This window comes from Balearica regulorum, chromosome 14 (genome assembly GCF_011004875.1).
Source record: "Balearica regulorum gibbericeps isolate bBalReg1 chromosome 14, bBalReg1.pri, whole genome shotgun sequence".
Lineage (NCBI taxonomy): Eukaryota > Metazoa > Chordata > Aves > Gruiformes > Gruidae > Balearica > Balearica regulorum.
This window is the reverse complement of record NC_046197.1, coordinates 3,505,149-3,532,807: the sequence shown is the minus strand read 5'-3', so window position 1 is coordinate 3,532,807 and position 27,659 is coordinate 3,505,149. Positions and strand designations below refer to the sequence as shown.

The window sequence follows — 27,659 nt, the reverse complement described above, 5'->3', positions numbered from 1 at the left end:
ACCTTTGTATGGAATGTCAGAGATTCTGTCATAACTGCAGTTACATCTGTTGGAGAGAGATTCATTCAAAATAGACCGGATGTGAAGAAAGGCTGTAAACATGAAATGGAGACCTTGTCTTGCTGCTTTGGTTAGCCCTGGAAATGAGTGCTGAGCTGGGACGTGATTGATCACCAGAAAGACTGATGGGGGAAGGGACAGGGCTAAAAATGCCGGGGAGGTAAAAGAGCTTTTTAAACTAAGGATGCTGTTGGCACAGGAACAAATGGATATGGCTATCAATAACCTTTGGCTAGAAATGCAAAAATGGTTTCTGCTCATCCAAAGATTGAGGTTCCAGAACAGTCTCCCAGAGGGAGAATTATGGAGAGAAAATTATTAACAGATTTTAAAATGAAATTTGAGCAATTTATAAAAGGATTAAGTGACGTGGTTGCCTGTATTGGTAAGAAACTGTACGCTGCATCCACAAGGTCCCTTCGATATATTTTAGGTCTCTTTATAGACTTCAACCGTTCTTTCACGATTGAATCATATAGAAGTTATTTATAGATTTCCCTTTTAAAATCTTGTCTTCATACTTTTGAAACTATGAATATAGACTGTAACTAATAAGATTTTTGTCTCCTTTTCCTATCTGAAAAAGAAACTTGAAAATAATGTCTAACTCAGAGATTTTTTTCAACTTGGAGAGAAAAAGAAGGTAGAACTTCTGAAGAAGTTAGTCGTGTTTCTGCAGATTGAACATCCTCATTGAGTTAGCTGGAAAAAGCAACTGGCTGGCATTATTTCTTCACTGCCTATTTTACTTTCTGGGCTACTGTCAATGATTGTCTTTTGCATAAGGAGTACAATATAGTGGGTCAAAAGAGGATTTCATTAATCTGTGCTCTGTAATAGAAGTCAAGTTAAGTTTAAAATACTATTACTGCTCTCCAGCGCACCCCAACAGGTAATTATGATGCTCAGGATCTCCATGAGATTACCGTATTGCCTTGTCTTCAGTTTGCGAGGAAAGACGGACTAAAAAAAGCACACCATGCATCTGCAGTAAATTTCTGCATGGTGCTTTTTTTGAGGAATGGAATTGTACATATGGGTAGAAGTGTGAGACTTGGTACAATTACCGTAGCGCTAAGTGGGATCATTGAATCGTTTAGGTTGGAAAAGAGTTTGGTCCGGTGGTTTTTCTGCTCTGTCGTCTTAGATTTTCATTAAATTGTAAGCCCCTTTCTTCTGCACTGGGAACTGTGTTTTATGTGTGGTGTATTTTTGGCTGGTCTTCTGGATGAAATCATTTACCTATTCATTTATAATGTAATGTTTGTTATATCATTGCTTGCCTTGTAAGTGGTTTGTTGTGATAATTTTCAGATGTCTTTAAAATGTATAGCTCTTGTGTGTGCATACTATTAAAAGACACCGAGACCGCTTTGATGCACGGTTAAATCCAGTGTTACGCAGAAAGGTGACTGAAAAAGTAGCAAAACGGCGATCCTTCCTGCTCTTAATTTTGTCGGATATTAATCGCTAACGCATTTTGGATTGACACGCTATTATTGATCCCTGGATTTAATAGAATAAAAAAAGTGAAGCGAATGGTACCTGAAAGGACAAACAGAGCAATATATTTTCTGAATGAAAGAGCGACAGGGTTGTAAACTATGACGTTGACAGTTAAACTGACAGAGTGAATGTTAATGCTCGTTGCAGTGATGTTAGAGGTCCCGATCGTTTGTCAGCGAGCTGCTGTAATACATGCAGTACATCTTCATTAAATAGGCATACAGCAAGCAGCTTCATGTTTCCGGATGAGCTGTGGCCGGGCCATAATTAACCTTTTGAACCTGGATTTGTAACAGAATGTAAAATCAGCTTAGGTTATCAATTACAGTCACACTCAATTGATAGTTGCCCAAAGAGGGTTTCTTATGAAGAGAAAGACGTTATAATTTGCTCATTTCCTCAGAAAGTAACAAAAGTACTTATGATTCATTAAGTAATAAATGTAAGTAATGTCTAATTCATAGCTTTAATATCACCTTGTTTTGGTGTGTTACACGCTGTGCGTGTCGTTAACAGGGCTCACAAATAAATTTATTAGAAACCTAAATTACAAAATATTTTATAAAAAGAAATCCACATTTTTTAACATGAGAGAATTTTATCAATGTTGTGAGATTTTTTAATATAAACCTTTTGGTCCATGTTGCAAATACTTAACCCTTTGGTCTGTGGAAAACTAATTTTACATACTTTAGGGACTTCATATTCCATATATTTCTTGTAGCTTTTAAACAAAATCATTAATTAAAAACAATATTTGAGATTATTATCCTTCAAGTCTATTAACTGTCCTCAGATAAACTGAGTTTATATATTTATTTCTATTAGTACTCAATGATAATGCTTTATAGCTACTTACTTTGTTATATCCAAAGCAAATGATATCCTAGTCAGATTTTATTTTTTTATTGTTACACTGTACTGTATGAATATGCAGAGTATTTTTAAAGAAACTTTTTACACTTGTTTTCCCTATAATATACTTCATTCATCACAAAAATGAATGAGGCTATCAGTCAAGGACTGACTGCTTTTTCTTAGGTTGATTGCTGCTGTCACCACTGTTTTACAGATCTGGAAGGATTTCCCTTTAAGAGTAGTTTTTCATTATTATTCTATGAATATAGACAGTAATTTATCTGTCCACCCCTGCAATATCTTATGATAGAGAAAAAAATCCTATTACATGTCCATAATATATAGAAGATTTTTAGCATGCACTTCAATAATTCTTATTTGCTCTTTTCTCTTGTTAGTACTGAAAATTCGATTTTAAAACCCACTTAAACAAATAAACACAGAATTACTAGAATATGTCATCTTTGAAAGGCAATAAATGTTATTTTCTTGAGAAGACTTGTAACATACCTTCGGTCTTTCACATATTATTGTCTTTACCTGCTAATAATACCCATATTCCATGCATGAGCAATCTTTTTTTTTAAACTTCCCTTAAATCTTTTTCCTTACTTCATTTTCTCTAAGTATGGATTTGTTAACTGGTTTAAAGATATTTGGGTCATATTTTTAATTAAGGCTGTCCATCAGTAAACAAGTGAGGTGCCTTTAGGAGACTGTTTGTCCTCACAAGAAAAATACAGAGTTATACAAATATAAAGTTGTTGTTGATTTTTTTACCAGCCCACAATTTAAACAGTGTCTTACTTAAAAATTAGTATGAACCTTGGGTAAGAGTAGTCCATCCATGGTACATGAATTCAAAATTCTTTCTGTATCCTTAGCTGTTAGATTTGGGGGAAAAGAAATTGTATTCTCTTTAAAGAAGTTACTGATCCCTAGGAAAAACACCTGAACTATAAAATTCAAGTAACATGAGTTTTTACTTTAAAAACACCAGGAAATTATTTAACTTTGGTTTCAATCAGGATTTAATGATGTACATTTTCATACTCTGCTATCTCCACAAAAGTTCCCTGCCCACTCTGAGTGTTATTTTTCCAACTTCAGCTCTGTCCTCTTTGTTGTGCAGAAGAACAGTTTGTGTAAGGTACTGCAGGATGTCTTGGGCAAACGAAGGGACGCGTTGGGAATGAGATGACAGCGGTCAGTTTGAGGGGGTGGGTTTGTTTCATTTTTTAAAGCAATAACATGAAGCTCGTGACCACATGATATATCTCGTGCAACTGTTGGGTTTGAAGTCTGTTGAGGAAAATGAGTATTTTAGTTTAGGTCTTCGAAGTCCAGCAAGAATTCTTCAGGGCTATAGGCAAGCATTCACACATGATTGCTATTACCAATTACCAGTGCATGAAATGTCACCCAAATTCAATCCTAAATTTTGAAACCAATTCAAAAATACTTTATTACCTATTGAATTTCTTTCTTTGTCATTCATTTCTCTGTCGTCTTCTGTCTTTTTGGTGAATGAATGACTTCATAATATATTTACTAAAAGATATTATGAAGAGTTGCTTGAATAATAGTATAAAATGCAGTGTTAAAATAATTACCCCTCTCAAACACATTTGCACATAGGTCATATCTGCATTATACAAACAAAACCCTTCTAGTTTCTTTTTTAGCTTGTGCAGACACAAGCTCAAAATCTTGGATAAACAGAATTCCTTAATGTGCTTTTTCCACACACACTACACCCCCTCCCCATCTTTAATTAGTAAAGGGAAAGTTTTCCCCACAGGTATAAACATTTAAAATACTAACCAGGCTTTCGTGTCTGAACAATGTTTTCTGTAACATGCTTCTGCTACAATATTTAAGATACCTGAATGAAAAAGCCCATTGGCCTAATTCTGGAAGCAATGAGCATTATTAATGCCATGGAAATCAGGAGGAATTTAACACATCTGAAAATCAGATTGCTTAAGCTTCTCTTGCATTTGGGAACCTAGAAATTCTTTAATTCTCAGATTTCTCATTTCAGGCTCTTAAAGTTCATTTCTTTCCTCAATCTGAGGGTGATTTATGGTTGCTGTGCTATAGATCAAATAGTTTCATCTTTCAAACTTGCTGCATTTTCTCTAGCATTTCTATCACTTACGACTTTGATTCTCAAAATAAAGGCGAGATAAGATGAATGTGTGTGTATATAAGAACTCTCAATTGGACCCACCCACAGGTATCTGAAACTTTACAGTTTTCAAAGTTTAATGAATGCTTATTGTGCTCAGCATAGCAACTCTGAAAGGTCAAATAAAAACCAGAAGTATTATTCCACTCCGTTTTAACGATTTTCATCACTGTGCCACTACTGGTAAAAAAGAAAAAAAAAAAAAAAAAAAGAAAAAAAAAGAAAAAAATAATAAAAAAAGAAAGTCCAAAAATTGTGTCCAAAAATTTGTTACTGATACTGTGGTTTTGTCTTCTGTAAAACAACCTGAAGCAAACTTTTATCAAAAGTGGCATTAGCTGATTAAAGGGAAAGAAAAGAAAAAAAAAACCAAACCCAAACCTTATACTCAAGCATCTATACTGTGACTAAGAATTTACTCACCACCTGTGATTCAGTGTGGCCAAGAGGCTTCATCCGCAATTCATGTGGGTGTTACTGTGCTGAGAACTGTACAAACCCTGTACAGAAACTGTTCAGATCGGTGGTCGCTACCACCCAACTCTTTGTGTCACAAAATGTGACGGGGGAGCGTTTTGTGCACATTGACTTAGGAGAACTCTGGACTATATTTTTTTCTTTATTTGCTCCTTCACAATGGACTTTTCAATCCTAAGTTTATAATTTAGAAGATACTTGAAGTATACTTACTAGCGTGGTTAAAAAAATTGTGTTCTGTTGTAGAAGATAGCTGTAGAAAAATGGCAAGAGGCAGTTCTCTGTTTGTGAATTGTCCCCTTCTGGTAGTACGGCTGACTTCAGCACGCATTTAGAGGAACACAAACTTAGTATCACCCAAACAAAACTTAGTAGAATGGTAAGTAATATTTGAGGGTTCAGTTAGTTCCTGAGGTCAGATAAAACCCCGTCATGGAGAACACTTTGACTGAATATGCAAGTTCCTCTGCTCACAAGGTCTGCTTTCTAGTGGTTTTTGTTACACGCATGCCTTCAAAAGTTGTCTAGAAGGATTTAAAAATTCTTTCACTCTGATTCTGCTATCAGAAGTACGAGATACCAGGTACAAGATGACCATGAGTCGTCTTATTCTTGCCTTCTGTCCGCGTGTCCCGTAACCAGTGTCTGAGGTTAAAGGTGGGCTGCAGTGCCGTGCCCAGCGTGTCTCCTGCACCAAGCGGTCCCTCCCAGCTGGTAAAGTCATCTCATAATCTGCAGTTTGAGCTATGCAGGCTACGTTTGCTCATCTCTTTGAGTGAAAAAAAGATCCTAAAGCATGTTTTAACCTACATATGCTCAGATATCAGTGTGTATCTTTTTTCTTTTTTTCTTTCTAGTGAGCGTTGGGTTTCTTTTTATGTTCTTTAGCTGTCCCCTAGCCTGGGTGATGGCTTCAGCGGACGTATGTGTTACTCCTACATTTAATGCTGGGTATCTGTGGGAGACAGAAACCTTTGTTTCCTGATTTCATCCTTTCATTGTATTTCCAGTGATGTAGTGGAGGAAAAAATATATTTTGTAAGAAAATGAGCATGCTATTTCCTGTATTCCCGGAGTTGGGACACGTGGGGCACACATGCAGGCAGAACTGACACACCTGTGTGCTTGGGTGTGCGATTCTAGCACGGTTGTTTCCTAATTTGTGTATTGCTTTAAAGATTCCAAGATATAAATATGTGCAAATAATGATCTCAATGTAAAAAGAACTAAGTGGCAGTGTAAGTAAGAGAAAATATCCTTTCCTTCGTTGTGGTTCGATGGGTTTAGTTTGGTCTAAGCAAAAGGCGAGAATCTGCAGTAAGATATGTTAGTCTGTTATTGTGAACTTGAGTCTCAAGGCGCAGGTAGATACTGGATGCTTCAGCACGTAGACTTCCGTATAAAAGCGTTCTCCGTCTGTTCTGAAGGATGCTGAAAGCAGCGATGTGCTCGTGTTATCTGAGGGTGACTGTTTCTTTCCTGTCTGTACTGAATTGTGCTGAGAAACGTGTATAAGAAAGCTGTGATAATGAGCGGTACAGTAGCGAGAGGTGATTTATGATACCTGTTTCTGACAGCTATAGTGCTGAGATTCCCAGGGTATCTGATCACTGCATTAGCATGCTGACAGCTCAGCATTTAGGACATTATGGTAATTTATCCTGCATATGCTGTCACCTGCACTGTCAGAGTTTCTTTTTAATGATGGTATAACTATTTTGTTTGTTTGTACTGCATTCTTTTCATTTGGCTAATGTCTTCTCATTAGATTGCACCTAGTAAATGAGAGTAATTAAGTGTTTCCTATAGCTCAGATGCAATGATTAAGTTGCAGAGTTGGTGCTGATTATGTTTTGTCATTTATCTCTATTAATCTGAGAATAACCCAGATGATAAACACATGTAATTTTTTAGCTAATGTTCAACAGATGAAATTTATAGCTTCTCAATGGAGCCAAACAGTAAGTGTGTATTTATATATGAATAGTAAGTTATTGAACTTGTATTTCTGTTAAATAAACATAGAATTATCTGTGCAACTAAGGAAAAAAGCAGAACAACTACTGAACACAGAGGTTTCCACCTTTTAAAAATGCGTTTTATATGGGAAACTGCTATTCATAATTCACAGTCAAGTGATTTATTCTGCTTTCTCAAGTATCTGCAGAGAATCCTGTGGTGATATTTTTGAGGATTTTTCCTACAGTTGTTGTCTGTATTTGTTACTGTTAATTCTAGAATACAAACCTCATCTCTAGTAGCAGAATGTAGTTTTTGTATAAACACTTCCAAATTACTCAATTTAAAAAACAAAAAATTACAGTAATGCATCAAATTAAGCCCCCCACAACAATTTGTAAATCTTTATTTAACTTTCAAGCTGCAGATGGAGATAGAAAAAAAGCTCCAGAGTTTTTGCTTCAACATACGAAGTTGTGCTAATAAGTAATGGCACCACTAAATTTCAGGAGCACCCTGTGTTGTTAGATCGTGTTCCTTTGTTTTCCTGGTTCTGTAAACTTCCTAGCACATTACACTATTTTTCCTAAATACGTACCTTAAAGAAGATAGGCAGGATAACCCTGTAATTGTTTAGGTTTTATATGTTGAAATTCGAATTGGTTTCAAAAGTAGCAAGTTTTGTCTATCATCAGTTAATAAACCTCTTTAAAATGTAGAACTTGGAGTTATAATAGATGCTGAAGTAAAGACCCTAGTTTGATTTTTGTGTTAAATATAGTGGTATATAAATAAATGAGGTGAACATTGTTAACACAGAGATACTGCACTACGTTACTGTCCAATATAGGAACGTTGTCTTTATTGTATCTGTGTCCACATGGTATCTGAAACTCTGCCATGTTTTGACAAGCATCATTTAATAATCTGAAGCTGCAACCAGTAGCACTTTGTTGCACGTTTCTTTTGGGTTTGTACTTTAAAGTAGGATTACCAAACGCACAATTACATTTTGTTTTGGACTGGTTCCTCTCATTTGGACAACTGTTTCTTCCTTGATGTTTTTCACTGAAGTAATTACCAACCTTTCTGGGGAAAGATCTCCCTAGATAAGTGTTGTATGGTGTTTCATTTTGGTTCCCTAAGCTCAGGAACCAACCCCCCAAATTGCACTTGGGCTGTTGCACACTCCAGGGCTCACTCCGTTTCAGACCTAAACTGCTTTTGCTGTTGTGGAGCTAAAGCCGAAAGAGTTGGTTTGTGTCCAGAATGACTCTTCTCAATACCGGGAAGACCGGTCAATAAAATCACTCAGCTTTGTCATTTGTCCCTGTTTTGAGGTGCCGCCACCCTTGCTGGTTGAAGAGAAGGGAGGTGGTGGGTTTGGGGCTGCAGGAGGAGTTGGACATAGAAAGTCCTGATGAGATTGAACGGGGTTGTGAAGATAACTGAAAATATGCTGGGGCAGGAGAGCCAGCGGATCTGATGTGGGCAGTCCAGCATTAGTTCATAAATTTAAGGGGGTTTTTTTGGTCTATGCACATTAGTTAGACTTGCTCCATTTTTTGCAATATGTCTTCTAGATGAGTACACAATACTTAAGGATTCACTTTTCATTTTTTAATACATAAAATTGTGTAATTCCTACAACTCAGTAGACTGCTAGCTTGAAATGTATGTTAATTGGATCAAATTGTTGTTCATTAACCATTATTTTCTTCCTATGACCATAAATTTTAAGGCATCAGCATTCTTTCCGGAAAAGCAAATATTCTGTTCTGTTTATGTGGGTCAGTTCTAGAGTAGCTGCTTAAAATCCCATGTACTGAATTCTGTTATCTTTTTCTCTTGGGTGGATCAGGAAAACAGTTGAAGCAGCCAGTGATGGCTGCTGGGCTTTCATTTCTTTGTGACTGGTAAATGAAACACATGCAGCCTCACCAAACTACATGACTAATGACAACCTCCAGTGGCTCCTGCAATCAAAGATTAATTTGCTTTATCAAGTTTAAAGAATAGTAGGCGATAAATCATGTCAAAAAGAAATAATCAGTGGCAGGCTGATGTTCTTTTGCACAGTGGAGGACAGGTGCAATAGAGGATTCATCTGCCATAGACCGTTAATTTTGTTCTCATGCTGTTGTGTTAATCTTAATTTTTATTTAGTTGATTTTTAAGTCAAACAGGATGCATTGTCAACCAATATTTTTGTCTAAAATGTATAGTATTGGTGTTTGGCTCTGAAATTAAATACTTGTTTTAGAGTCTATCACTTGGCATCAAAATATTTTCAACTTAATTCCTTTAATAATTGATAGATATATTTCATTCCCATCGTTTTTGCTGTCTTGGAGCACAGTTTAATGTGGACAGGAATAAAAATGTGCTGTATGTATCTAGTGCATACATAATATATTCCTTTCCCTTCCCGTTGCCTCCTGTTTAGCTAGATCTCCTCTCTTATTCTGTCTGTGGGAGAAGTATAACGTTAATCCTGGCAGTTACTCTCCTGCTGCCGTTGCTTTGGGTGTTGGCCTCTTCGGTGGAAAACTGATGCTGCTGGGCAATTAAGGCCTGACGGGACTTTATACCATCTACTCTTACCGCAGCTAACAGCACAGCCCAGGAAGTGATCGGTGTGTTGCAGGATGGAGTTCTATATGGTTCTTACTTAATGAAGTGATGCAGAGACAGCATCTCTATCACATTTGTAATTACTGAATAGAATCATCCCCATAAAACCTGCATTTAAAAAAGAAAAACCACGATTAAGTCACCATTAAGTGTGTAAGGCTATCTATAGTACGTCATTATAGTATCACATTACATAGTATGGCACTGACTGACCTGCATTTAATGGTGAATTGTGTTGCACAGAAAGCGAGGATTGCGACTGTTTATCTGTCACGGAAAATAGGTACTTGCGCTGACTTAACTGTCCAGCTACACAATTGATTGTTGACCATTTTCAGTCTATTATTTCAGTTAAACCATGGCCCAATGACATATTTGACAACACTATTTTTTTCTGCATTAAAAGAATTTTAGTAATGAAATACCACAGATTCTGTAAACTTTTGTAATGCATAGAAATGATGTAATGTCTTTATAATAATATGTGAGCCCTCTAGTGGCATTCTCCGTGTTCGAAGTTTAGGTAGCTAATTGTGTATGAACAGTGCACGTGTTTAGATAGCAGATCTAACAGCGGAGCAGAATTACCTCCTGCGAAAAGGAGTCTAAGGAAAAGACCAGCCTGGTACCCGCAGTGCAGGGACAGCAGGGAACCAGGCTTCTGCTGCAGCTCTCGGGGCAAGTGAGATGTTTGCAAGGAACCTTTTAATGCTGATGGAGTTGCATTTTGCAAGGGGAAAAACTGTAAAAGTTCTAACCAGCTCCAGTAGTTGGGTCTGGCGTACACAGTAACCGGGCTTGTTAGGACCCATCTGTCCCAGTTTGATCATATTTAGATTGAAAGGTGCAACACTTACCATGCAGATATTAAAAGTTACATTGCATAAAGATTAAAAGATTTAAAAGACACAAACAGCACTTGTTGTGAAGTAAAAGAAAAAATTTTGCACCAAAGCTAGGCTGACAAAAGCAGATTTTAAGCTGTTAGCAATTTCCTATAGCTTTCGGGTGTACATAGGCTGCAGGCAGGACTGTTAAACACAGTTTCATTAGAGTGTCAGAGTTAACTACCTACCTTCCTTCCCTTACCCTGACTTTGTGTGCCATCGGTCTGTTGGTTGTAAAGACTGAATAGTAAGAGGGAGAGTAGTATGACAGGTGATGTGTCGTGTTGTATTAATAAGTCTGTCTTTTCACTGCGCAGTTTGAAGCTTCGTACCTGCGTTCTGGCTTGGGCACTGGCACCCGGAAGACTGATGCCAATTCCTGAGTCACAGTAACAGTGCTGGAAAAATTAAAGCAGGGGTGTACGGGGGAATCCTGAAACTTAGCTGTGTAAAAACTGGCCTCCCCCACCTTTTATTTCATTTTATTCTTGATAACGCAGACTTCTGAAATAATACAGCAATACTGCTTCAATTCCTTTGTGCCGTTCTGGTGATGCTAGAAAGCTGAAAACACAGGTTAATCCTCCAGTAAAATCTTGCTACTTGTGAATCTACCTTTAAAAGTGGAGGAAAAAACCCCCGCTTTTTACTTATTTGTATGTAACTTAACAATCAGCTTTTTTTTTCCTGGCTCTCTTAATTTTTAATGTAAAGGTTTAACACGTAAATTAGTGGCCTTTGGAGTGCGGTGCAAACTTGGAGTTCATAAGGCTGGAATTGAGATAATTATATTTATGCCTGTTTTACTGTGCTGTTACTCATACAGAAGTCAAGTCTTGGCTCCTTTTTAATATAAGGGTGGCTCTGGAAATAGATTGGGGGAGCGAGGCGAGAAGACTCTGTGTTTATTTATTTGGGGCCAAAAAAGAAAAAATAGCCCCCTCTCAATTTTAATCTGTAGTTCTGTAACAAAAATGGCAGAATTAAGACATTTCATAAATTTCTTTCAACAGTCCTTAGGAATAGAACCCATCAGAGCAGCACTTTCACCCTGGAAAAAATCTCTAGCTGTCTTCAAGTTGATAACAGATGAGTGAAGATAGGTAATAAATAATAGTATGGAAACTCTTCTTGTTTGAACATATTTTGCCAAAAGCACTGAATATGAAGTTGGGGGAGAGAAAGGAGAAACATTTTCTGAGTATTACTGACATACTTTATGATGACTGAGTGGAACACCTTACGGCCAACTGTCTCCTTTATTCACAGATGTTCTAAAGCTGTCAGAGCTCCGTTTCTTTCATACGACAAACTCAAGAGCTAATTCATTGTTAATTGTTGAATGCTCCTTTTTATAGTATCTAGAGCCACCCCAGGAGAGCCACCCAGCTTTCTTAGCTTGTGTATAATGTGTTCAAAAAATGGGAGACTCTGACAACCGTCATATTTAAAGCAGTATGACTTGGGTTTGTACGTGGAGTGCTTGAACTAGGAAGGGACATCTCTTTCCCCACATGAAAATGTGTATTTCAGTGAAAAGAAAAATGCAAATAAACATTTTCTTCAGAGCGTCTGGTTCAGGTTTGTGTTAGACTTGGTTGGTATCTGGTGTACCAGCGTGTTATCTTCATACCTAATTGGATCAGTAGAAAGCAGAACAAGTAGTTCATCGTCATGCAGCTGACCAGCGACAAATGATGATATAGCTGTCTCACCCAGGCAGCGCAAGGGCTGGGTCAGTGGTGACTGTTACCTTCTGCATGAGCATTCTCCATATCCTGAAATCATGTTTGCAGATCATACAGCATTTGGGCTGTACTTTGTATTTCGTTAGGTAGGCAGATCCTCCCAAAATTATTTTTATCAGACTATTCAGAGCTTTTTCTGACATTTGGGTGCTCATAGAGTAACTGAAAATTGTTAGTAATGTTGTCCTGGTATAGATCTGTTTCACATACAGGAATATATTTTTAAATACTCTTCTCAGACTTGAACACACTTTTGTTAAACATCATAGAAAGGCAAACGGTTGTCTGTCTTCTGCCATTTGCCATTCTTCTGAAGCAAGGGGGGAGAAAAACCCCGATATTTCGGTGATCTGTTCCATATAGGTTTCATCTGTATCTCCTTTGTTGGAAGAGTCGGTAGTTGGCATCAATTTGGATCAAAAGAACTGCAGTTAGGAAGGCCATGAGGAAGGTTCCATATTATTTCTCCAGAGCATTCTCACTACTGACGAGTTGTTTCTTGAGGCATGTAGCTCTATTGAGAAAGAAGTCTTCTGGGAACAAAAGTTTTATTTGTGAAGCAGGGTTTTTATATCAATTTAAGTATTAAATGATTTGTGTAGATATCATCTACACAATAATGTGGCTTATTGCAAGGTATATAGAAACTTTTGTTATAAGTTGATTTAAAATAATGTTATTCTTATTTTAGATTTTGTAAGAATATATACAGGAGTTGATGGTTTAAGTAGCATCAGTGTAATAGACCATCTTTGAGCTCTTAACAGCACAGGTACAGTCTAGTTTATGCATTTTCTTCAATAACCAATTTCATTCTAATCTGCTGAATAGCAATAACATTTAGAATATTATTTAGATTTTTCTGTAACTATCTAAATGTATGTGCTGTCGGAGCTAAAAAATTAGTTTTGGCTGTCCCTTAAGATAAGCAGGTGAGTCAGCACCTGGTAGAATGCCTCTCCAGATCGCTTTGCTTCTGAAGGGTTTCAGATTCTTTGACTGTAGAGAGTAGTCGTGTCTGACAGCGTTCTGTTATTTGTCACGTTTGCATAGATTTGATTATCTTGTTTGCTTAAGAGGTCAGCAGAACGAACCAAAATATTGCTCTGTATATTATTAAAGACCATTACTATCAGTCATGCTGTAAAAAGATGACATTACATGAGGGACTGCGTGCAGAATGTAGATGATATGGCCACGCTTCCAAGTCGTGCAGGACCCAAAGATGTGTGTGTATGATGTCTGCCTGTGAGGTCATCTGGTGATACTTGACTCGGTAACATGAACCACTGTGGTCTTTGCTTCCAACATTAGATGTGATTGCCCTTTTTTAAATTTTGTTCTGTATTTTTTCCTCTTAGCCTGAAGGATAGCCTGATGCACAACTTCAGGGAGTCACTCTTTTTTTTCTTTTTTTTTTTTTCTTTTTTTTTTTCCCCCAGAAGACTTTATCATCTGAGGCTGAAGTCTGACACTTCTTACGTGTTATTGAGAATAATTATGGATCAAAATTCTTGACCAATTTTGATGGATCAGTTTCATTAGATTTATTACTTTTGTAAGCTTTTCAGTAAATACTCGTGTAACTATGATTCCGTTCCCTGCTGTGTTACCTGTTTATGTTTTGATTTCCTTAACTTACAGTATGCTCTGACAAATTTTGGCTGCATTTATAGTTGCTTAATTTCAACAAAAGCTTGATAGTGACAACTTTCTCTTCAAAATACACCTCACAAGTACTTTCTGTGTTCGTAGGTCAGACCATGTTGCTCCTTTCTCCTCAGCTCTTGCTCGATTTCAGCATCCTGTGTTTTAGCTTAAATTCTCGGGTGAAATTAGGAGTTGCTGAATGTTCAGTGTCTGAGTATCAATATGTATTTTTGTATTTAAATTTATCTGTAACTCCTCTTGAACTGAACTGTTGTTTCCAAGAGTCCTGTTAAATTCTCTCTCCAGTGTTTGCAGTGCTTTCTAGGCATCCTGCTAGGCAAAGGACACTCTCCTGGTATCGACACACCAGGCGCCATTCACTCTTTATTCTCTGCCATCTTAAAATTACACCTATATTTCATCCCCGCAAGTAGACAGACTAACCTGAATTAGGAAACCATGGGGTTTGCTTTGCTTGTCATCCTGGCCGCTTGGTTTGTTAAACCTCCTTTTTATCTGCTTTAGATAACGAATGTCTTTGTCTCAATATTTTAAGCGCTGATGATGTGCAAAATACAAGAAAACAAATATTACTGAAGTAAACCTTCGGTTACCATAGGGAGAGGTGGCCCTGGGATTAAAGGAGTAGAAAAGTGTCTGAAAACTATTTCCCGTCTCATTTTGCATCAAGCAACGCTCAGTCAGACGGAAAGATCTGCCCCACAGCATCTCCGCTCAGAATGATGGATAGTCATGGTGGTGGTGTGCTGGTGAGGAATTCAGAATCATGCAGCGTCTTTGCTAACGTGTCATGGGTTGTTATCTTAACATGGAATAGCAGTATTTAAAATGTTTTTATTTATTAGTAGGGAGTTAAGGTTTGTTTTCATGCTCAATTAAGGAAGCGCCATTTTCGAACTACAGCAATGAGCAAAAGTTGCATGAGCAAAGCGAAATCGAAGCCACGGATGCTATAAAAATAACAGTGAGTGGAGGAAACTAGTACTAGAACTACACATCTCAAATTTAGATGCATGATGGTATAGAGAAAATTACAAAGAATGTAATGCTTGGTTTAATGATTTATGAGACCATCAAATTGTAAGGAACAAACGTATGAAAATAGTTGAGCACATCAGCCTAAAAATAATGCAGTACAAAAGTAGAAGACGATGCACCTCAGCATTCTCTGCAGATTAGCTATGATTCCTAGGCCAGCCATGAAGAGAAAATATTTTAAGAGCAGTTCAATTAGTTTAATAGATACATGTAGATTTAAAGCATTTCTTGGAGAGATACACGATGAAATAAGACTTCAGGGGGTTTTTGTTTTAAATCATGTTTTAACCCAAAAATGCTTTCCCAAAGCTCTGATATTTAGTTTAATTAAAAATACAAATCCTGTTTTTCATGGTATGTGATGGAGAATTATTGTCTTATATTACTGTAATATGCTGCAGTTATTATTGAAGACCTTATGTAATTTTTCGACTCAGGAGTAAATCATTGTTATCATGCAATAATTGAAAAATTGGTGATCGCTCTTTTCCTGAAGGTAGCTCAAAGGACATACTTAAAAATGTGTTTTATTTCAAAAATACTTTGCCCCTGAACTGCTGAGGCCAATTTTTTTGTTACGTTTTGTATTTAATTATGTAAATCTGTAGAAAAGCCTTAAAAAGTTACCCTTTGTTTAATCTCACATGTAGCCCCTGTTTCATACTCAGCTGTTTAATAAAGGGTCAGATTTTATTTATGTGTTTAAATAGAACATAAATATAGACATTTCACACGATGTACCATGTAAATGTAAGCCTTTGTAGTTACAAGTTTTTGTAGCTGGAGAATTGTTTTAAAAGGCATGTAATTTATTAGCTATCAGTAGCTGCTTTATTGCCTTGCCGCGCTGCAGTAATAAATAAAAGAAAGTGAGCTGATTTTACAAATGGCACACAAGGTGCACATTTTGTGAAAAAAGTCTTTTTTTAAAGAATTGGCATTAAATCCTTTTTTTGTGATGACAAAGAGGCTAAGAGTGCAAACTGTATTTTCTGTTTATCGAAAACAGAGTCTCTTTTTCTCGAGGGCATTTTTTCCTATGATCATCAAGGGATTTCAAAAGCAATAAAGTGTGGAATCATTGTTCGACTTGAACAGTATTAAAACTTAGGTTTTAATTTCAGTGAAGTAATAAGATTTGAACCTGTCTCACATTACAGCACTGTAAGGCATTTAGCAATTGTATTTTAAAGGAGGTTTTTAAAATGCAGCTCACTTGTAAGCTAACTGTCTGTCTAGTAATTAATAGTTTCTCTTCAGCAGAGGCTGTTGTGAATCATACTAAGAAATCTCAGTTTTGTTAATAACAAATTATGATAATTGTAAGGATGTTAATTCCTAATTAGTTTAAACCGACAATCTTTTTTGACCCTTTCCGAGATGGATTTTCGAATGAAGACAAAAAAGTAGAGATTGAGGGTTTCATCATGACTTTCACCTTAAAATTAAAAAGAAATTATCCATGTTTATCTGCAAATTTCGAGCAACTTTATTCCTTGGTTAAGAGTGTACGTCAGCTTCCTGCTAAGAACTGGCCAGGTATTTAACCTGTAAGCATACTTTACATCATTAATGCAATTCCTTTTTAAAAAATTGCATGTTGAAGATAATTCTGCAGAGCGCTTCTGTCTTCTTTACCGACATGGTGAACTCAAGGATAACGGAACTTACTGTGCACGTTGTTGCAAAGATATTTTGGGGGTTCAAAATGTAAATATTTCTTCGGGTTGGTTGATAAAACGTTGGCTGATGAGAGAATAGCAATCAGTGTGCATTGTAGCTGGAAATGAGCAGGTAGGATTTTGGAGGAGGGAAAGTTTATACACAGGTGCGTGTTCAAAACAGCCATCGGTGTTTAACACCGGAGTGGTGAGCTATGACCTTCCGTGATGATTTTGAACGGTAACTGCCTCCATTAGCCATCAGGTTTGTTTCTTTATTTTAGTAGATGGCCTAGACTGTAAATATTAGAGGATCTAAAATAAATCAACATATTATCCTAAGGATACAAAACGTAAGAGCTATTTGTGGTTAGGAACCTTTGACAGATAGTTTGGATGAGGCAGATGATTGCCCGCCTCTCGTATCTGGCTTCCATTGCTGTGCCTGCAGGCAGTTTAGTGTTATAGTTGTATATTGATGTCAGGGTTACTACTGAGTGGCTAGCAATGACAGATGTCTATAATTACAGGCAATGCTTCCAGTATTTCAGAAGAGCCAGCCTATGTTGAACAATTATCTTATTTCTGGCTTGCCAAAGAGGGTTGTTCAAATTGCTAGTATTAGCTGTGGTGGCTGTAACACCTCTCCTTATGCCGTGGGATAAATGTGCAAAAGCACTCTCATGTACAACTCTGGTGCAAACCCTTTTTAAAATACGTGATACTGCTAAATTTCATATGCTTAAGGCTTGATCCTGAGAGATGCGGAACACCTGCAGCTAAGTTAGTCAGTACAATGACATAGGTTTTGATAGAGAAATTTTAGAAGTATACTAGGTGGCTATGATTTTTGTCACTTGATTTTAAGTGCCAAGCTAATGTTGATGCTTTAGCATTGGGATTTATTGCCCAGAAGTGTGCTGAGTGGGTCACTCATTTAGATACAATTAACCAACTAAATAAATTTCAGCTGGACACTTTTAATAGTTACAGGGGCAAGTAAGAGTGTTGGTTACTGGTACTGAAGTACCTGTAATACTTTATCCTGTGGAGTTTTCTGACTGGTAGAAATCTCCTCTTGTAATGTGTACAGTATTGGTTCGATTCCATCGTTACAGAATTTTAAAGCAGCATTTTGGCTTCTTGTTAAGCAAATAACTGACTGCATATAGGGCCTGAATCTCTGCAGTGCAGTGTATAGCTCTGATGGAAAGCACAGCCCAGAACGGTGCTTCAAAACCTAAAAATCTTTCAGATGATGGTCAAAAAGTAATAGCTGTTAATAGTATTTCTCAGTTTTCACTGTAATATTTGTACTTTAAGCCCAGGAGGGGAGCAAAAGAGTGGAAGTAAAAACCTCTAACAGTGCTTTACAAACATGAAAGTCTAAACAAGACTTTGAAAGCTAAGCACCTTTTTAACAATTGGCTAACTGAAGACCTAGCAGATAAACCAATTTCTTTTTTTTTTTTTTTTTTTTTTTCAGACAATGCTTCTCATGCCACATAACAGCAATTAGGTCTCCCATAGTAAGGTCTCCCATAGTAAGTTCACCAGAATTGTAAATCTTTCTTTGCAGATTTTCAGAAAACAGGAATTAAGAAAGGAAGAAAGAAAGAAGTAAGTAAAAGCTGAGAGAAAGTCATTGAACTAGGGATCAATTCCCATGTAAGAAAAGGTTTATTGCCAGCGTCGCATGGGCACTCTATGAGCAGGAGGCAGGGAGTTAATCACTCCCCCACCCCAGACTCCTGTGAATTTCTTGGTCCGTTGAGCTAACGGGGAAGGGACTGGGGAAGGGGGCCTGGAAAACAGCCTTTGTGGGAACTGTTAATGCCTCTTACTACCTGAACTTGTGATGACGGAGTATTTCAACAGACTAGGAAGAAAGGAACAGCCGTAACGACGACTCTGAGCCACACACCAGGTTACTCCTTTCCCCTACAACATAACACTTGGAATAACAATGCCCTAATTTTGAAACGGTGTTTTATAGTAGGTCTCTTTCAGTTGAGGATAACTTCGTGCAATATTTTAATTAAGCTAGGTTAATAGGTAAGACAGTAGATAGTATGTCATTTATGTAATCGGTGTAGTTTTTCTGATTGCTTACAAACACACGTAGTGGTGAATGAGAGAGCAGCCTACTTCTTATGTAGTGCAAAGCCCAACTTCATCTTCAGAGGTCCTGGCTGAAACTAACTGAGGCAATTTCTTATGGCCTGGTTTGGAATTTTTTTCATTTAGGGAGCTAACTGTAAACCAACAGATTAGCCCGTTCGCTAGGTTTAGACTCTGAGCTTTGAGATCTTACCTTTCTAAGGCAGCTGGTCAGGAATGGAGATGACCAAGGTTTTCCTCTGTTACAGAACGGATAGAAAAGCCAAGGCTTTTTACACCCTTAGTTTGGTCAGGAGGTAGAGGCGAATGATCTAGCATCCTGATACGCTAATTAGGGGGTTCAGTTCAGATTTTCAGAAGTTGTCTGTGGCATTTGAAAACTAGATTTCTGCTGTGTCATAATGGGGCTTCTAAGTGCTAAAAAATTAAAGTACCTGATCTTGATTTAAAAAGCACTGGAAAATCCTAAACGTGTCGTGGCACTCCACACTGAGAAAGAAACTCATGCTTCGCATGGAGTTACAGTGGGTGATGCACAGGGGTGTTGGAGAGGTGGGGTGGCAGCTTCAGAAATTTGCTGCAGCCTCCCCTGTGTTGGGTGAATTCCCAACAGACCAAGGGGAGAGCGGTGCGCTCCTCGCCCTGCCATGGGTGCTCCAGCCCGGGTGCTCCCGGCTCGGTTGTAGGTCTCTTTCTGTCCCCGCTCGGCTTCTGTTGGGTTGGGGTAAATATGGTTAAGGTCTGGTTTTGCCCTCAGTGTTCATGACAAAATACTTTAATGTTGCAGTGATAGTTCTCTGCAGCAAGGCCTGGAGAGCTTCAAGGAAGTTATAATATCTTAAGCATTTACGCTGTGCCTACGGGTAATAACTTTACTGTAATTTTCTGAAGATTCATTATCCAAAATCTTAATTCATTATAATAGCCCTTATGAAACATATAGAAACCAACATTTTCTTGTGTTTTCTTATTTGCACAGTGTGAGAGATTCATTGCTCTGTTTTAATTTGTTTCATGGGGTGCGTTTGAGTACATTCCATACAGTGCTGTTATTGAATTTCTGTGACTGTCATTATATAGCCATACAACCTTTAGGAACTCATATTCTGAGCTTCCCAGTTCTGTAATCTGCTTCACATTTAAGAATTGACATAATTAGCTTCTTCAGAGTTATAATGATAGTACCAAAAAGAGAAGACCTCAAAAAACAAAGCAAACTTAAGCATATCCAGGGCAAAAGAGTAGAGAAGGCAGGGAAATAAAGTTTTAGTGTGATTACTGAATTATTTCTCCGTTTTCTTGGACAGTATTTACATACGATTGCTTTGCTTTTTAAAACATTGCTTCCATAGTTTTTATTTTCTCGTCCTTTTGAAACGCAGTCGGTACAGTTCAAGCAGTTGGGAAGTATACAGTTATGTAATTTGAACCACTGATAAATCTGATAGATCCTAAAAAATTCCCTGGCACCAGAGCTTGTGAACCTGTGGTCTTCCTTGAACATCCTCATTCCACCAAGGTGGTTTTAGTGGTACAAACAGGAAAAAAGAAGGATCCCTGGATCCCTTGCCTGCACGCTTGAGGTAATATGTTGAAAATTGTTCTTGATTATTATTGAAGGTGTTTTGCTGGTCTTTTTTTTTTTTTTTTTTTTTTTTTTTTCTGTCATGGCCATCGCTGTCACCTTTGAATACAGCAATGCCACCTGGGTACTGGTTCCAGTGGTGGTATCAGCCCAGGCTTGCTTTAAGGACCTCAAGTGTGAAGCTCATCAAACATCATAACCTAATGTTACATCACTTCTGGGGATCTTTCACTTACACTCATAACTGTTGTAAGAATGAGATGGTGATGGTGGGATATTTTACTGTCAGTCTTACATTTTTGGTGATATCATGACATGATCGCATAACGCTGTGTGTTGATGCAGGATTTCTTTTGGAAGTTATAAATCCTGCGTTTGTTGGGATTTGGGAATGATTGTGTAAAGGTTTTCCAGAATTCTTGAAGTGGTTGTTTCCTACTGAAAGTTAATTATCCTGCTCCTTACTCGAAGTGTCTGGAGAGAAGTGAAAACATAAGCCTTGGGTTTTTCCTTGCTGGTAGGAGGCAGGGGAGATCTCAACGGGAGAAGACCCCACGGGTGTGTGGCTGTGCGGGTCCCGCAGCCCCCAGCACTGCCTTTACCTCCGCGATGGGAACCAAGCTGAAGATGAGATCACTTCCACTTGTGATTCCACATCCCTTTGAACCCCTTTCAACAGTGTTTTACTCTGCCTTTTGAATATGTAGCACGGTCTTTGTTGTTGAAGTGTGTTTTATTATTATACGTCCAAAATGCTTTATCATTAATTTTTTATAGTGCTTAAAAGTCTAAGGGCGTTTCATTGTTGTGGTTGGGGGTTGTTTGCTTTTCTATTTTTACATTCTGAGAGTGTGTGCTGGTTCTGAAAATGATTTTGAAGAAGGTGTTTAAAATATCACATTTATTTTAGCTTACAATTTGTCACATTACAGAACGGGTAGTAGTTTTTATTACAAGCACTGTATTCACGCTGACTTGAAATGACCCTGTCACATGTGAAAACAAATCAGATTGTTGCTGTTAATGAGCTTTTCAATTTACTATTCAGTGGATCAGATAAGTGGATTTAAGAGGTAATGATCCTGCTTAGCACTCAAGCTTGGCTGTCAGATCCTAGTAGTTGTGGGAAATCCCCAGGGACAAAAGCGTTGACACAGTTCTTGATGGGATAATGGGAATCAAAGCTAATGGATGATAAAAGGAGTAGTAAGAGTTACAAGGATAACTGTGGATTAAAGCACTGCTCTTTGTCAACACTGACTGCTGTTTCAGTGTTTTATTTGTTAAACTCTGATGTGGGGAGAGCCTAGTTTGACAACAGAGCGCGGTGCTACTCACTCACGCTCCCCTTCTCCCACCCCTTTCCCATGGCAGAAAGCAAAGCTCTCACCAGAAATGGCTCTTTGCTCCTATGTTGACATTCCTCGCTATCTCTTTTTCTCATATCAAGTACAGAAATTCTTAAGCTTTGCTAAAATTGCAGCTGCTATAGCATTCCAGCAGTGCGCTATTTACAGAGATGATTTTTTTTAAAATTAGAAGGTATTCTTTTTATATTTGTATATGTTATTGTGGCTATGTTTAATTACTGTAAATGATAACTTCACATTTATAGTATGAACATAATATTTTGCAACGTTTGAAGGAGGATTATATTGTATATTACAGTTTTTTCATATTTTGATTGTCCTTTCACTAGTGATTTTGTCACAATAAATTACATTCATACAATTATAAAAGGATAAGTTAGCTTACAAGTTATCCTTGATTTTGGTGCAATTCCTGGTTAGAGCTGCAAGTTTATTTACTCATGCCTTTATTATGCTTGGATTTAAAACTAAAGTCTTCAGGACATGAAAATACAATTTTATTGTCTTGTTATTTAATAACAGTAGTAGTATTGATTTCCTCAGAGGTAGAATACTGCAGGTTTGGGTTTTGAGCAAAGTCATCGGATTACATCACCAGCAAGAAAGGAAGTTGGTACAAGCAAGCGTAGGTACAGTTAACGGAAGTATTGAGTTAGCTAAAGTCCATTGGTATTTGTGTGGAATATGTAACGTCAGCGAACAAAATTGACAGCTAGATGGCACCAGGCTTTCACCGCTGGGTAGCGGGGGCTGCGAGCGCTCAGCCTGGTGCTCTCATTTCAGGCCTTAGTGATACTTGACTTGATCACATCATATGGAAGAATTACGTATAACCCATAATATTTGTTTTAGTGTCACTAAAGATTAAAATGACTGCAATGAAATGTACTGACTGGTAGATCTGTCTTTAGCCCGGTTGTAAGCAAATAGCAGAGTTACTTGAGCTCAGGGTGAAGTGAGTTGGCGGAGGATTGTAAAGGAATTTTGCAGTACGCGTCTCCCTTCTGTTTCTCAAGTTAATTTAACCCAGCTGAATGTTTTTATTCAAACTAAGTGTTATGCTACTAAAACTACCAGAAAATTTTATGAAGATTACACAGTAAGGAAAAAAAAGTATTTGATGTGTCATGTGTGTTTGTTACTTCATCATAACAGCAGTTTGATCTGATAGGCAGGGTGCTGGGAAAACTTGGCTGGTAATATATGTCATGGATCGGAAATGAAGGGGAAAAATATACAACTACAAGTTACTTGGCTGCCAAAGCCTTTGTTCTCCCTTCGAGAACACAAAACTGAATGTCTGAAGAGTACCTAACTTACCAGATTTTATGACTAGCAGTGCAAGAACTTGCAAATGCAAGCTAAAGGACAGCGTTGAATCACATCCCACTGAGGACAGAGACCAACAGAAGACTCTTTTCTCCATCTCCTTGCAATTTTTTGATAATAAAACAGGCTTTTTGAATAGAGACTGTGTTGTTCTGTGAACATCAAAGTGAGTTTAATGTGGAGAATGTACATCTCCTTTGTGGGAAGGAAATGTGTACAAGGGCAAGTAAAAGCCTATCGGTCCCAAAGTCATGGAACCCCATCAGGGCATGTATAAGCCGTCTCTTGCAAATGCTTCAGCTAGGCTGGATGGACAGGCATTTGTGCCTGTACTTTTCTCATGCAAAATCAAAATAGGGACGGTTTTAGAATAACTGACAATGTTGGTACTTGCAAATATCTATAATATGTTACTGTTCAAATGTTTATTTCCAGGTGTATGCTCGAATGTCAGAAGTCTTAGGAATCACAGACGACAACCATGTTCTGGAAACATTTATGACAAAAATGTGAGTTTGTGCTTGTGTTCTATTCTGTATGTATTTTGTTTTGTCTTTAATGTTTTCACTAAATCCAAGTTTTATTTTGTTGTTAAGTTTGCTCTTTGCTAGAAAAATGTTTTCCATAAGTTTTAAATATTCGAAGTAAAGCATAACCATTTTCAGAAGCACCCATATCTTATTTTCTGAAGGTACTGCAGGCCCCTAAATAAACACTTACATAGATATATCCTCCACAGTGCCTGGATCCCTTCTCAAAATAGCTTAATTGGAAGAATAGAGCTGAGATTTCATAGTCTTTTGTTCAGTGACAGCCTGGTGTAAGCAGCGCCCATCCCTCCCCACTTCTCATTCCTGCACCCTCAGATGTCAGCGGAATTGCCTGTAAATCATAGAACCATGAAATGGTTTGGGTTGGAAGGGACCTCAAAAACCATCTCGTTCCAACCCGCCTGCCATGGGCAGGGACACCCTTCACTAGCCCAGGTTGCTCAAATCCCCATCCAGCCTGGCCTTGAACAGTTCCAGGGAGCCAGGGGCAGCCACAGCTTCTCTGGGAAACCTGTGCCAGGCCCTCACCACTCTCACAGTCAAGAATTTCTTCCTAACATCTAATCTAAATCTCCCCTCTTTTATTTTAAACCTATTACCCTTTGTCCTGTCGCTCCATGCCCTTGTAAACAGTCCCTCTCCAGCTTTCTTGTAGGCCCCTTTAGGTACTGGAAGGCTGCCATTAGTTCTCCCCGGAGCCTTCTCTTCTCCAGGCTGAACAACCCCAACTCTCTCAGCCTGTCCTCATAGGAGAGGTGCTTCAGCCCTCTGATCAGCTTCGTGGCCTCCTCTGGACTCTCTCCAACAGCTCCATGTCTCTCCTGTACTGGGGCCCCCAGAGCTGGACGCAGTACTCCAGGTGGGGTCTCACAAGAGCAGAGTAGAGGGGAAGAATCACCTCCCTCAACCTGCTCGCCATGCCTCTTTTCATGCAGGCCAGGACGCGGTTGGCTTTCTAGGCTGTCAGTGCTCGTTGCTGGGTCATGTTGAGCTTCTTGTCCACCAACACCCCCAAGTCCTTCTCCTCAGGTTGCTCTCAATCCATTCTCCACCCAGCCTGTAGCTGTGATTGGGATTGCCCCAACCCATGTGCAGGACCTTGCACTTGGCCTTGTTGAACTTCATGTAGTTTGCACGGGCCCACCCCTCAAGCCTGTAAAGCTTCGTGGTAATTTACGGTGGGGAACTGACCAAGGTAAACTAATCTTTCTTTGTTTTGAGGAGGCTCTTTTGGATTGCTTTTTGGCAAGATTGGGCAAAATTTGCTCTCTTAAAAATATGGATTCACAGAGGATGATTTTAAGCTCTCCTGCTGAAGGAGACAAAGGGCATTACTATCAGATGTCTTCTCATCTCTGGCATTTGGCACAATAAGATGGTGTGTTTTGCTGGCATATAAGTGTTGCAATACTTTGTCTTAAGAATAATCCTAGAAAATTACTCTGGAGAAGCTATCTTTTTCTCATGTCTCTGCTGCAGCCACTTTTCTTGGGTGCCAGCAAAACTACCAGGATTTTGTCTTTTATTACTTATGTCCTTCATGAGATGTGATAGTTTCTCCTGACTCAAAAAGAGTTTAATCTAAAATCAGTTTTGCTCTTGAAGCAAAACAAAATAGTCCCTCTGAAAAATTGTGAATATCCACTAAAAAAAATCCAGGAGTCCCCAGGAGACGATGAGTTCTGTGTGTGCCTGGAGAAAGAGAAACAAGTACCTTACCTCTTTGTTCTACAGTGAGGAAGATGCTACCTCCTGTCATTTACTTCATGTCCTCTAAATCTGACTTGCAAGACCTTTAAATCCTTTCAGTAGACTTTGACCTGCTAGAGAAACATCTCTACTGGTGTTGCCAGGTTAGCCGTGACCTGTTCGGACAGTATTAAACATGACTTGTCCTTTGCTACCATGACTACCAACCTTGAGAAACAGTAGTAATTAAGACAAGGTCATTTTCTAATATGACTTAACTTTTCTGTGGAAAACAAGGCATAAATGCTTTCCGTCCTCGAAACCAGAACCTGAGTGTTATATCTTGCCTTAGGATAACAATAGTACCCATCAAAGCTTGATGTTTATCTGGAGTATGCTTTGAAGACAGGTAAATGGAGGGTGATGAATGGAAGAATATTGATGCAAACTTATTGTACGGTTTCTGGAAGCAGTCCATGTCATGGTATTAGATGGCTAGGCTTCATTTTGTTGTTTCAAACTACAGTGAAACTTGAACAACTGAGGAAAAGGGGGGGAAAGAGGACTGTTGTTTGGAGACTGGGTGCATTGGTTCACTTCTCTTTTTCTACTTGTCGTTGCAGTTGAAAGGAAATCTCTGTTGCCTTTGCTAGTTGAGGAAATAACCTATCATTTAACAAGTTGGATAAGTACTACATGGGTTTAGATTGGACAGGGCTGTATTTACACAAGTACTGTAAATTAAGAAAAAAACATAGTTAGGGTTTTAATGTTATATGGAAGATTTAAAAAGAAAACTAGGTATATGAAAAGCAAAAATCAGTGCTGCTTTTTAGATTACACACTTTATATTCTTACTTTCTCTTTCCTCATGGCTTACTGTATTTTCCTAAAAACATGAATTGTTCATTGATTGAAGATCAATTTCATTTTACAGAATGGATGTTACAGCTTGAAATGCACGCTTCAGTCAGTAGCTTTAAGAGTTAGCCGTGAAACCACTGTATAAACACATTCATGTTTGTGTCAATTAAAATAAACAAGCTTCTCCCCAGTCATAGCATGCCAATTGGAAAATCTGGGTGTGAATCCATGATATACCGATATATAATCCCAAAACTATGGCCCGATGGGTCAATCCAGTCTGGCAGCATTTCTGATGCTCTGTTACTGAGAATAATCCGAGCACATCTGGAACAGCAGCGAGCAAGATACGTGACTGTGAGACCATTCACCTTTTTCTCGTGTGGTTGTAGTCAGTATTTTTAACCACACTGCTGTTTTAGAAAGCCAGCAGTCTACTGTTCTGTCCTACCCTACAGATCCTTTTTTTTTCTTTAAGTAGGTGAAATTTGTCATATGTTGTTCCTTAACATTAGATTAAAAGGAAACACAAGGGAATTTTTAGTGTGCACTTTCTTGTTAAAGTGGTGGTATTCTCATATAGTAACTGCACAACAATGTTTGAGACTATATAGTTTCTGTTTTGTTAATGCCAAGCATTATGTGAAATAGAGGAGTTATTTTTGAAAGAATATTGTTGCCTGGTTAAGGGCAACCAGTCTTTCAAATCAGAACGTGTTGGAGAAAGTACCTTATCGTAATCTGCCATTAGCATTGTGGGATGATCAAAAGACAATGTCGGGTTATTTCCTTCCACTTTGCCATTAAAGAATCCAATGAAGGATGCACGCAGGAAGCATTTTATACTTGGTGTCAGGAGTAAACGTAGCAATTGAATTTATGGTAGTCGGACAAGTTGTAGTCTACCAGGTCATATTATGGTTTTGTTCCGCTGTTGGAGATGTAACCTATTTTTGTGATAACTTACTGGTTGACACATGGAGTTTCTAGTTTCCTGAAGTCTGATGTGAGCTCAGTAATGTTTAGATGGATAAATGGCATTTGGCTTTGATTTCTTGAGATTTTGAGCACATTTTCTGTTGAGCTGTCTTTCCCCAGATCTCTCTGATTTCAGTAGTTCACTTTCATGTATGTAGCTTTAATCTGTCCTTTTGAATTCATTAATAGCAGCTTTGCAGTGGAGGATTGTTAATCAAACTCAGTGAGTTCTTTCATTAACAGAAAACAATTTGAAATACTTGTGTCATAGCTACTAGTAGCTGCAGTAGCCACTGTTCAGTTTATGAGTTAAAGGCTGTATGAAGTAGATATTCTTCAATGTACAGAAATATTTTGAGATTTGTCAGTGTAATAGGTGTCCTTTAGACCTTCTGACTGTAGTTTAAAGTACTACTGTCACATCAGATCCTAGACTTATCATCACCTTTCCATTGGGAGTTAATGAATGTGCCTTTTACTGA

At 38.1% G+C, this 27,659-nt stretch overlaps 1 protein-coding gene across 3 annotated transcripts in view; it reads left to right on the top strand.

Moving 5' to 3' along the window:
• The window catches only part of RANBP17 (RAN binding protein 17), a 159,023-nt gene that overhangs the window by 56,624 nt on the left and 74,740 nt on the right, over positions 1-27,659 (top strand). For all 3 annotated transcript variants that reach the window (XM_075766417.1, XM_075766415.1, XM_075766414.1), the window contains exon 15: positions 23,531-23,604. In XM_075766417.1, coding sequence (XP_075622532.1) covers positions 23,531-23,604 — 74 coding nt within the window. The remainder of the gene's footprint in view (positions 1-23,530; positions 23,605-27,659) is intronic.